The 12079-nt window shown below is 64.3% G+C and overlaps 1 protein-coding gene across 1 annotated transcript in view; it reads left to right on the forward strand.

Moving 5' to 3' along the window:
• Positions 1 to 12079, forward strand: part of COL5A1 (collagen type V alpha 1 chain) — a 102864-nt gene that overhangs the window by 46811 nt on the left and 43974 nt on the right. Inside the window, exons 22-30 of the mRNA XM_029921036.1 lie at positions 1472 to 1525; positions 2041 to 2085; positions 2621 to 2674; positions 2864 to 2908; positions 3701 to 3754; positions 7414 to 7458; positions 8192 to 8245; positions 11343 to 11387; positions 11522 to 11580. Coding sequence (XP_029776896.1) covers positions 1472 to 1525; positions 2041 to 2085; positions 2621 to 2674; positions 2864 to 2908; positions 3701 to 3754; positions 7414 to 7458; positions 8192 to 8245; positions 11343 to 11387; positions 11522 to 11580 — 455 coding nt within the window. The remainder of the gene's footprint in view (positions 1 to 1471; positions 1526 to 2040; positions 2086 to 2620; positions 2675 to 2863; positions 2909 to 3700; positions 3755 to 7413; positions 7459 to 8191; positions 8246 to 11342; positions 11388 to 11521; positions 11581 to 12079) is intronic.

Raw genomic sequence — 12079 nt, forward strand, 5'->3', positions numbered from 1 at the left:
CAGGGCCATAGAGGGGGTGTACAGGGCCATCGTAGGGGTGTCCAGGGCCCTCGTGGGGGTGTGCAGGGCCATCGTGGGGTGTACAGGGCCATCGTGGGGGTGTGCAGGGCCATCGTGGGGGTGTCCCAAGCCGTCGCAGTGGGCGTGCAGGTTCAGGCATGGTGGGCACCCAGGGCACACCCGGCAGGTCTCCAGGAGCAGTTGCAGGGACCCATCAGACCGTTGTGGTCCCTCCCGACGCGTACACTTCCCCGAAGCGGAGTCTTGCGTCAGGGTGGCCTTGCTGTGCCATCACACGAAGCCGACTTGTTAGGTCCCGTGCACACTTCTCAGTGACAAAGGACACACTCACATCTCGCCTGCACTTACTTCTGAAATGCCTCGTGTTTGTCGTCCATGTCACCACGCCGTGTGCATCTGGCGACGTTAGTTGAGGAGGAGCGTTTTTGCAGGCAGGACAGGGAGGGACCTGGGCTGCGCTCACACGTTTGCCAGAGCCTGAAGGCGCCCTGGATGTCTGAGTGGCCTCTCAGGAGAATGCATCACACAGTCCTTTCCTTAACACACGGAGGCGACACCTTCTGGGCTATCAGCTCTTAGAAAACATTTACCGGGCTGAGTATTTGAATAGCGGCAGGGGTGGCTAAGTGGCACCGAGTGTGGGAAGGATCCCTCCTCCGCGGGGTCTCACGACTTTCCATCAGCATCAAGGGCCCTGGTGACTTGGTTAGAGGCGGGAGGAGCCCCCAGCAGGCGGGGCAGGCGGGAGGTTTGGGACGGGGCTGCTCTGCATGGTGAGCGATGCCTCTGTGATGCCGCCTTCTCAATCCCACGGACCGTGCTGGGGACGGCGCTGCCTTGAGGCTGTGTCCCTGCGTGTGCACACGGGGCTGTCCCCACACGTGCCCTTCGTGGCAGGGGGCGGAGGGGCTGAGCTCTGGGCCGTTGTGGTGCCCCAGAAAAGACCCGAGCCCCGTGCTGCAGCTCTGCCTCAGGACGTCCCCCTCAGAGAACCGGTTTCTCCTCCCTCCACCCTCTGGTGGCAGAAATGCAGTCACGTGTCACTGCACGGAGGGAGCCGGTAACTCGATGTGGACAAAGGCGCTCCATGCCACGGAGGTCCTTTCTGTGCCGGGAGAGCCTTTCTGTGCGCCTGCCCCAAGCAAGCGTGAGAGGGCTCCTTTGACTCGAAAGGCTCCCCTTGCTCTGAAGGTGCCCCTTGAGCCCCTGTCTGAGCTGCCGGTTCATTCCAGGCCCCGCTCCTCCTTCCCAGAGCCCAGGCGGAGAGGTGGGGGCAGGGAGGAGGTGTCGCGGGCGACGGGGGGTGCTGCCCATGCTTCCCAGGACACACGGAGCCTGTGTTGCTGCAGGTGCTCCAGGGGCAGGGTGGGGGCTGTGGGGTTTGCCCGGGGCAGGGCTGGGGCCGGATTCTCAGCCACGTGTGTGCAGTCCGTGCTCTTTCCTCTTGCAGGGGCCGCGTGGTCTCTTGGGGCCGAAGGGGCCTCCGGGCCCTCCTGGACCTCCGGTAAGGCCTCACACCTCTGCATGTGTGTCCACCCGGACACTTGCCCGGGGCTGGTCGAGATGTCAGCGGGGCTCCGAGGCTCCTAGGCACAGGGAGCCCCATGCAGGGATGGGTTTGCAGGTGGAGGCACAGAGACCCGGCTCCTCCTTCCCAGGAAACATGTGCTGTTATGAGCAGCCCCCCAGATGCCTCATTTCTTCCTTTGAAGGCACTCTGCGCAGCTTCTGGAAAGTTCTGGAAGCAGGCAGGCCATGGTTCTGGCAGGGCTCTGTCCCAGTGGGTGGCTTCTCTGGGCCTGGCCCACCCCAGGCTGGGGCCCGGCCGCTCGGTCGACCGCTGGCTGATCGAGAGCCTGCAGGACTCTTTAAGACCCCCCGTGTCCCTCCCCTGTGGGTTCGCCGTCGCCCTGCACAGTGAGGGCAGGACACCAAGCGGAGTCGGGTGGGATTCTCCCCCTGAGCGTGGTTAATTCTTCACCATTTGTCCCTCCTTTTTTCCCTTCCCATGCCATCCAGGGTGTGACCGGTATGGACGGCCAGCCAGGCCCGAAAGGAAACGTGGTAAGTCTCAGGGGTGTGCCCCCGCCGTCGCCGTAAACCCGAGGGGGATCCGAGGTAGAGGGCACCGGCCCTGAGCCCCGGGGCCGCGTGGAGTCGGAGCGGGAGTGGTGGTGGCCAAGCTTGTTCCCACCAGAGCCAGACGCGTCCGTGCAGCGGTGGAGGGAGCGCGGCTCCCCGCCCTGTGCCCCGGGACGGCCCTTCTGTGAGGCAGGCCCGCCGGCCGCTCGGTCTCGAGGCTCCACCAGGAGACTGTAGTGCGCCCTTTTGGGAATTTTCTGCGGAACAGAGTACTTCCTGGTCGCTTCCTCTCTCGGTCGCTCCTTCCCGGGGGCTGGCTGGGTGCCGGCAGAGACAAGCAGGGGCCCCCACATCCGGGTCAGCCTGGGGGTCCTCGCAGGTGCCGAGTCTGCTTCGTCTCTGTCGGGGGGCCTCCCCCTCCCGCTCCTTCCCGTCTGGGCTTCCTCCTCTGACGCTGGCGGGGGGCACCTGCCCGCCCTCCGGAGCCCCCAGCAGTGCCTGCTTGTGTTTCCTCTAGGGCCCCCAGGGAGAGCCCGGGCCCCCGGGGCAGCAGGGTAATCCAGGTGCCCAGGTAAGTGAGCAGCGGCCGGCGGTGGGTGCGGGTCCTCGGTGGGGTGTCCTGGCCCCGTGCTGCCAGTCCCGGCCAAATGAACCTACAGCTGCATGGGACCTAGAACCGAGTCTTCTGGGCACCGACAGAGAGGGTGCCGGGGAAGAGCTCGGAGCCGGCCAGTCCCCTGACCCTTCCTTCCTCTCCTAGGGTCTTCCAGGTCCCCAGGGCGCAATCGGTCCTCCAGGAGAAAAGGTGAGTGGGCTGTGCTGGCGCAGGGACGCCCCCACCTGCCCGCGGCGGCGTTCCGCCCCTGGGAAGCTCGCTCCACCGCCATCCGGGCGTCGGAAGTGCCGGTCCGCCCCCAGCTCGCGTGTGGGAGGCTCAGGTCCCTCCGCCCTGTGGAAGCGAGCTGGGGGGGTGATCGGGGTCTCTGCCTCTCATCGATCACAGACTCATTCAGTGTCTGGCTGTGTGGAGGGGAGGGTTGCAGATTCAGGAGGGAGAACAAACAGGACACTCCATCGAATCTGACCGTCGGTTTGTCTGACGTCTTGTTTTTTCGGCGGCGGCTGTGTGTGTTGTTTTTGCTGAATCTGGCAAACCCCCTCCCCCAACTGCATCCTGGGCACCACTGAGTCCTAGGTGCTGGTGGGGAGCAGGGCCCCTGGAGCACCTGCGAGCCGGGCTCGACCCCAGATCTTCCCGTGGGTGCCGAGCACTCAGATGGCGGTGGGGGGGGGGCGCTCCAGGACGTGGTTCTCAGTAGCGGAGACAGCCGGGCGCCGTCCAAGACGCCCTCCTGCTTCCATTGGGGGTGGTTTTGTTCCAATAGCAAAACTGCAGGCCCAGGAAACCACAGGGGGGTAGGGTCCTCTCCTTTGGGGGGCTTGGTTGCCGGAAGTTTCCATGCAAGGGGGCATTTGGTGCCTCTGAGCATTCATCCCTTCAACAAACGTTCTCGGAGTGGGAATGTTGGAAGGTGCCCTTGGGTGCAGCCCAAGGGAGAGATGGCCCCAGGGCTCAGGGGTCTCTGGTCTGTTCTAGGGTCCCCTGGGTAAACCAGGCCTGCCAGGAATGCCCGGTGCTGACGGACCCCCGGTGAGTACCCTGCCCCTCACCCCTTCACCACCGCCTGCCCCGTGGGCCCCCAGGCCAGCGGCTGCCTCTCTCCCTCCCTGTTTCCTCTCCCACCTCCGCTGATGAGGACCCCACTGCCTGGGTGACGGGCCGCCCAGTAATTGCAGGACTTCGGATGCCCTTTTCTGTGATGGGTCCCCATCAAGGGCTGGAAGGTACCCGAGCAGGAGCGTGGCATTTATGGGGAGTGCTGTTTAATGGCCAGAGCCCAGCCCGCATTCTTAACTCTGAGGAGGGCTGGGCTGGGCTCCGGGCTGTTCCCCGTGTCACCGGTGTTTGAAGGGAAGGACAGCGTGCACTGAATGTATTTTTAGCCGTTACACACTGAGAAGGAGGGCAGTGACCCTCCTCCAGGGTTTGCGGCGTGTGAGCGCAGCTGTGGAGCCAAATCAGGTGCCGCCTCGAAATAGGGAGCCAGTGCCAAGTCCAATCTGGCTGAGCTGTCAGAGGTGGGGGTGGGAGGTGACGCACGTTTGGGGGGTGGGTGTGTGTGTGTGTGTGTGTGTGTGTGTGTGGGGGTGGGTGGGTTCAGTGCCTGTTTAAGGCACAGCCTCCCTTTCCGGGGCGGAGAGTGGTGTGGTCCAGGGCATCACGCACCTGCAGGCGCCCTGCCCCAGTCTGAGCCAGCGGCCGCCCCCGCCTGCCCCACGCCAGCCGCCCCGGGGCCTCCTTTGGCTCCCGAGTCCCATGCGTTTGGCGGTGCAGGTGCAGTAGGTAGTTTACCTCTTGTAATTTATATTCACACTTTATTTCCTCTTCCGATTACAAAGTAACGTGTCCTGTTATGGAATATTAGCGAAGTAGATGAAAAGACAGTAAAACCCCTCCGATCCCGTCCCCAGGGCTCACCCCACTGACAGCAGCCTGTGCGTCTCCTCGCACGCATTGTCCCTTGTGCAGGGTGTCGGTCACGGGCTGGCCCGCAGCCCCGTGGGGCAGACGGGGCCGAAGGGGGGGGCGGGCTGCGGCCCCCACCGCCCTGACCTGACTGCTCTGGCCCTGGAGACTCCCCGTCCCCACAGGACACCCCCGATGCCCCAGAGACCCTGAGGGGTCTGGTCTCCTTCCTACTTAGACCTCAAAGAACCCCCCCACCCCGGGCCCATGGAGCCGGGGGCTTCCTCTCCTGGACTCGGCACCTCTTGCCCCACAACCAGCACGTACACTTGAAATATGAGCGCACGGCGGCCCGTCTGAGTGTGGCCGTGCCGTCGCGCAGCGAAGGCGCTTACCGCCGAGGATGCGAGGGGGAGCGGTGGTGTTGCCGTAGTGAGTTTGCAGGAACAGATTGGAGCGCGCTCTGCGAACAGGGGAGTTTCTTTCTGTCCTCTCTCCACTCGCCTGGGATCGGCCCGGCTGCGGGAGGAAGGGTGATTCCCGGGCCTGAAGGAGGGAGCGCTTCGGAGCAGACATGCGCCCGAGTGTCGGTAAAGCAGCCCGGGAGCTCAGGACCCGGACGTGAGTCACGGTTCGGAGGAGCATTACGGACCCAGTCTGGGGGACGGGAGAGGAGGCCCGGTGTTACAGAGACGCCTCGCCATGCCCCGTGCGAGGGGGCGAGCTGCCGAGTCCGCCGTCCGCGGGCCGCCTCCCGGGGACTCGTGTCCTTCCCCGCCGCCCGGCTCTCCGCGAGGAGCTTCTGTCACTGTCTTAGTCAGAAAAACACCAAACACAAGTAACTTAAGCTTTGTTATTCTTCTGTCCTACGAACGATGCTCACAGAAAGCGCGTAGAAAATGCAAACCCAGAAACGGACCGGAAAACAGCTAGCTTTTCTCTGCGGAAAAATCAGCCTCTTATTTTGATGTGTTTCCTTTCATTGTTGTTTGTTCCCACATTTTCTTAAAACTTTTTTTTTTAACATTTTTTTATTTTGAGAGAGTATGTGAGCAGGGGAGGGGCAGAGAGAGGAAGGGACAGAGAATCCCCAAGCAGGCTCCTCACTGTCCGCCCGGAGCCCGACACGGGGCTCGGACTCTCCAACTGTGAGATCGTGACGCTCGGCCGACTGCCCCCCCGGGCACCTCTGTCCCCACGGTTTTAAGCGAGCTTTGTGCCACCACACTCATTCTATAAATACAACGTACAACGGATCTACAGAAACCTGGCCTCCAGTCAAGCAATGCCAATAATCCCGACAACCGCCGACATGAGCTGGCCGCGCGCTGGGTGCCGGGCACGGTCGGGACCGGTCTCTGTGGCGACTCCGTGGGGCAGGCACCTGTGAGGATGCTGCGGCGTGGAAGGGGGCCGCCCGCTCTCCGGGGGACCGATGTGGCCCAGTCCCCGGTGTGGTGTCACTGGGCCCCGGGGCTCAAGCACCCACAGCTCTGCTCCCTGTTCACACGGTTCCTTAATGGAAATTGCCCGTGGTTGCCGGAGCCGTAGCCCACGTGGCAGAGGGGGCGGGACCCAGGGCACCTTCTGCCTGGCGCTGTGGGGCCCGGCACGAGCCTTGTTCCTGACAGGCCGTGGGGCGGGCCGCGTGGCCCATCGGGCGCCAGTGGGCTCCCTCGGGGCAGAAGGACGCGGGGGCCCCCGCTTGCCGTCAGGCAGGCTATTTTCGACAGTATCAGATCCAGTCGTGACCAATAAAAATAAGAATGTGTCCCCACAAGTCATTTATTCAAAGAGACGAGGTGTCGGTCCCCATAGTGCTGCTGTGTTCTAGAAGATTCAAGCTGAAAGAGCTCTCGGTCCACCTCTGATTCGACCCCTGAGGAGGCGGGGGCCCAGAGAGGGCAGGTGACTTCCCCAAGGCCACACAGTGGGTCGGACGGAAGCAGGTGGAGAATCAGCCGCCCACGGCCCTTGCTGCGGTCCTCCGGGTGCTCCCCGACGGGGCAGCCTGCCTCTCTGTGCTTTTATGTCTGCGTTTGCCTCATGAACTCCGAGCCCTAAAACTAGTGACCAACCTGGGTTGGAAAGTCAGAGAGCTCACGTTTCTGAGAACTGAATCGGTCAGGGCTCGGGAAGACGGGGCAGTGACCCGGGGCCATGACCGTTTCTTCTGGGCGTTGGCTCCGAACCTGTACTGTGGGCGTGGGTCCACCTGGGAGGCTGGGTGGCGCCTGCACAAAGCGCTGGGGGCCGTGCTGGGACCCCTTCCAATGACCGGGTGCCCCCCGGGGTCTCCTGACATAAGTGAGTCTGTCCTGCCGACGGCACAGTGCCTGTCCTCCTGGGAAGCTGCATGTCCAGACCCCAGTCCCGCTTCACCCTTCCTTGTTGGGCACAGACTCCTTCATGCCAGGAGACGCAGAGCTAATGTCCTGCGGTCCCTTCCTGGCTCACCTGCTCTTGGGGGCGGGCTGAGTGCAATGAGTCAGGTGACGTGATGGCACCCGGATCCCACCTGTGGGCGTCCAAGCACGTCCTCCTCCACGCCACCTCGGGTCATGGCCAGGCCACTGTCCCCACGTGACAGACAGGGCAGCGGAGGGATGGGGCTGCGAGTTAACTCCGGGCTCCTCCTCCTGATGCCTCTGACTTCCTGCCTCTCTGGTTCTTGTTTCCTGGTGGGGGGGGTGGGCGAAGGCAAAGGGAGGGCCGGCTCTCCCTCCCACCTTTGAAGACAGGGGTGTGGGTGGCCGCTGTCTAACGCCTCTCTGTCCTGACAGGGGCACCCTGGCAAAGAAGGTCCTCCAGGAGAAAAAGGCGGCCAGGTGGGTGTCGGGTCCCGGGGTCCCGGCCTCTGCCCGTCCGGGTCCCCTGCGGCCCCTCCCGCCCCTCCCGCCCTTGCCCACTGCACACGGGGGTGTGGGCACAGCCATACGTGGCCACACACAAGCTGGGTGACTGCAGGCTCTCGGCCAGGGGCTCCTACGGACCCGTTGCCCTTGTTTGCTTGGGGGCCAGGACGTGGGGCTTTAAGCCGGGATGGAGTTTCCAGGCGTCTGGCCCCCAGGGGCTCACCTGCTGTCCTGTGCATGGTGAAAGTCTGCCTCTGCCTCCCTTCCTCCTCCGGCCACCCCCCCAGGCCCGCACCTGCTCGGAGCCGGGGCGAGTGCTCAGCACGGCCCCCAGGCTGTCAAGGGGCCTCCCTCCCCCGGACCGTCAGCCCTCCCCCTATGCCAGCCGGAAGCCCTCCTGCACCCCCCAATATGCCAATGCTGGGAGCGCACTTGTTTGAGGACAGCATCAGGGCCCCCCACGTCTCGCGGCCCCCGAGCACTCCCGAGCCATGGGGCAGCTGCCGCACTCAGGTCTCCGGGAAGGTCTCAGCAGGAGACACGGCAGGCGTCCCCGTCCGGCGGGAGCCCCTCTCCAAGGCTCTGATCCCTGATGTCCGCTCTGCAGGGAGCAGGGGGAGCGGCCGGTGGGAGGGACGCTCTCCAGCGGCTGGGGGAGGACCACACCCCGGACGGAGCTAACGGCCGTTTTCCCCTTTGGTTTCAGGGTCCTCCTGGCCCCCAGGGCCCAATCGGCTATCCGGGTCCTCGAGGAGTCAAGGTGAGGTTCCAGCAGCTTCGGGTCCTCCTGGAGCAGGGCTGGGATTGGGGGCACCACAGCCCTGGTCCCCCTGGGCTCACGAGGGGGAGGTGGGATCCCAGGACAGAGGGGGGGCCAGCCAGGGCAGCACACCTCTCCGGCGCGTCTGTGACAGTCCGTCCGGACGGTGCCTTAGTGATCACCCAGCGCCACCCCTCCCGAGCCCCGCACGGCCCCACGCCTTGGCCGGAGCGAAGAGCCTGTCCCTGTTTCCTGGGGAAACTCAGGAACGTTCCTCCCGGGCCATTAGCACGTGACAGAGAGTCCGTCCCCTCGGGAAACACCGGGAGGGGCTCCCGGGAGACGTCCCCTCACCCCCAGCCGCGTCTGTGCTGCCGCGGGGCTCCCGGGGCCGTGTTCACGGGGCACAGAGCCCCAGAGCACCACCCAGAGCCCCGGCCCGCCTGGCCCGCCACAGCCGACCGGGTTTGCCAGGAGCTGTGTGATTCAGTTTCCAGTCGTGCGGCTCTCTGGGTGCGAGGGGCACATTTACACGGAGACGGATGTGCCCCGAGGAACGAGGTGGGGGGGTGTGTTCTTCTTTCTCTGCAGCGTCTGAAAGCTCTAGGTGATTCTGGGGCCTTAAAGAAGCTAATGGCTTACTTTCTCTCCAAAGGACTTTAACTTGACGTGGAGGGAAATGTATAGATGTGTTTACACACACAGGGAGCCTAGTCTGGGGAACTTGCACGAACACACCGCTCAGCGCCGTGCCTGCTCCACACCTCTTACCATGCTTCCCACTCAGAGTGTTTGTGCCCCTCGGGCGTGTGCGGCCGGCCTGCGGGGTGGGGGTTGGGAATCCAAGACCTCAGTTTTCAGCACCTCGCCCCGGGTCACCCTAAAGTCGATGCCTCAGTCAGGACTCAGAGCTCACTTATTCTGAGCTGCACGCCCCCCCGCTGGACTCCGAGTGGCCTGAGTGCCTTCCCCAGGGTTCCTGAGGCCCTGGACTCGGGCAGACTCCCAGGGGTCGGGGGCCGAGGGGGTCAGGTGGGCCGAAGCAGGCTCCTCCCCGCCCGCCCTGGGCGTTTTGTCGGGGTGTTTTGCAGAAACGCTGACTGTGTGAGCCCCGGGCATGTGTATTTTATAAATTCTTGTCACAAAAGTGTCCTCCAGCCCTGCGCGTGGCTAATTGCATGATGCTGGGCCTGTGAGCTGAGAGGTGTTTGCTTTAAAATGTTTATGGGAAGGCTCTTATCTTGTCTACCTGATTAGAATTCATTCGTGCCAGAGCCATCCGGTTAGTCTCGGAAGCAGAGTGGGAGGGAATGTGGGTGAACGCTCTTTTCACCGGAGAAATGCATTCTCATGCCCTGGGCTTTAGAAAAGGGCAGTGGAGTCCCCAGCCTGGGGACAGCAGGCCCCTGAGGGAGGTGACAGGGCGGAGAGGTGGCGAGCCGTCACGGGCCCGGGCAAGCCGCGCCTGGCCTTCTTCCTGGGGAAGGGCCCCTCCGTGCACTTTGATTTTTCCTGACCCTTGTGAGGGGCGTCTGGGCTGGCCTGTCAGTGACCATCCGGGAGCGGGTGGGGGGCTGGGGGAGCCCCGAACCACGACTCCTCTTGAGGCCTTGGGCAAAGCCCTGTCCCTCCCTGGGCTCCTTTGTTTTCTGTCCCCCAGTGCTGGCCCCTTAGGGCCACAGTGGGTGCCACAGTCCTGAGATTCTCAACCAGGGCTGATGTGTGCCCCCCTGGGGGACTTCTGGAGACGTTTTTGACTGTCACAACGTGGCGGGGGAGGCTACCGCCATCTAATGGGTGGGGGTCAGCGATGCCGTGCGCAGGGCAGCCCCCGAGACGAAGTGACCCAGCCCCGAAGGTCAGCAGTGCCTCGGCCGAGGGACCTGGTCTGTTTGTCTGCTGGGTGGCGTTCCCCTGGACTCTGACCCGGGTCAGGAAATGGTAGTACTTTGGGTCTGGGAGGGCGTGGGCACCGGAAGCCCACCCTGCCGGCGCGGCAAGAGGGAGCAAGCTGGTGCCAGGGCCCCAGGGCCTTGGGGCGTGGGGGGGAACCGCACCTCCCCCCCCTCCTGAGGCGTCTGGCCGCCTGGGGCCCATGGAGCCCAGCGCACGTCTGGGGGCAGTTGGCCCTGGGGGGGGGAGGGGGAATGTTGGGGGGGCGGTGAGTGTGCATGCAGCCCGGGCCAGGCCCAGTTCTCCGAGGGGCTCCAGCCTTTCCTGGGGCTTCTCCTCAGTTCCTCAACCGTCTGTGCACAGTTCTTGCCACCAGAGGGCATCTGGCAGCTGAGGGGCCCCCCGGAGTTGGCCCGGCTGCCCTGCCTACAGCCTCGCGGGAACACATGGGAGGCCCGGCCTCTCTCCGGGGTCCCCTGGGCAGCAGGCCGCGGTCAGTGTCTGCTCCCTGCTTGGAGGGCTGAGGCTGTGGCCACCTCCCTCCACTCCAGGGGTGGGCTTACCTGGTCTGGGGGCTGGTCCAGGGCGGGGGCAGGAAGGGTGGTCAGAGGAAAGAGGGCGTGTCCTACCCTTACAGGGCTTGTGTTTGGCGCAGAGACCTGTCCCGAGCCATGTCGGTGGTGGTGTCATTATTATTAATTGGTGATTAAAGTAATAAGCTGATACCGATTATCGTGTATGAGTAATAGTAACACAGAATGACAACAGCCAGACAGCACACAGAGACGGTTTTCTGAGCACCTGCTCTGCGCTGAGTGCTGTCCCAAGGCTTTGTCTGCATTCCCCCCACCCCCAGCAGTAACAGGGTCATGGTCGTCTTCACCCCCACTTTCCAAATGTGGAAACTGAGGCACTAGGCACCTGGGACAAGGTCAGAGGCCACGAGCTGGGGCCGGGCCGCCAACCAGTCTGCCTGATTCCAGAGCCCGTGCCGAGACCTCACATCCCCCCTGCGCCCCAGACCTCCGAGGGAGGGATGGTTCTGGGAGAGGGAGATGTCAGCGGGGGCGGGGGGAGTCCCTGGCAGGGGGGCAAGGAGGGAGGGTTCACGTGGGCCTGAGGAGAGCCTGCGCGGTCCTGGCCTTCGAGACCTCACAAGAGGCTCCAACCTGTCCAACTCTCTCTTCCCATCGTGTTTGCGCAGGGGGCCGACGGCATCCGCGGTCTGAAGGGCACCAAGGGCGAGAAGGTGAGTGTCCCCTCTCTGCCGCTCGTGGCCCAGAGCTGGGGGCCGGCCGGGCGGCTCCTTCCGGGGCAGCCCTCCCAGCTGCCGAGGCTGCTGTGGCCTCTGAGCGTGAAGGGACGGCCTCCACCCTGCGGCAGCCGGGGTCCGATCAGGACCTGGACGCGGAGGCGGAGGGCGAGCCAGGAGCCCTGCACAAGTACCCGAGGGTCTGTGTGTTGCCCGCGTGGGGACCCAAGGGCACAGTGGCCCTGACCCCTGTGCATCCCCAAATGTGCAAATAACATATTGTGTCCCCTGGCCCAGAAGATGTCACTGAGGCCTGTGACCGCCGCACTACTGCCGGAGCCCCGGGTCCTTCCCTGCCACAGCTCCTGCCGGGCCTGTCTGTGGGGCCGGCCATGACGTCCGGCTTCTCTGGGGCCTCCTCCCTCCAGCCCCCACTCCGGAGCTCGCCTGTCTGGGGGGGGGGGCACAGCGCCCGGCTGCGCACAGCTGTGCGGTGTGCAGGGGTGCGGGACCGCGAGCTCGACCCCATGACTGCAGAGGATTAGGGGGACGTCCTTCAGGAGGCATGGGACACACTCAGAAAGCCCCGCCGGGTGGGGTAACACAGCTGGGGGCCGTGTGCTGAGTCGTGGGGGGGGCGGGGGTGCAGGCAGCCGTCCTGGACGTGGGCTCTTTCATGCAGACCCGCC

The sequence above is a fragment of the Suricata suricatta genome, chromosome 13 (genome assembly GCF_006229205.1).
Source record: "Suricata suricatta isolate VVHF042 chromosome 13, meerkat_22Aug2017_6uvM2_HiC, whole genome shotgun sequence".
Lineage (NCBI taxonomy): Eukaryota > Metazoa > Chordata > Mammalia > Carnivora > Herpestidae > Suricata > Suricata suricatta.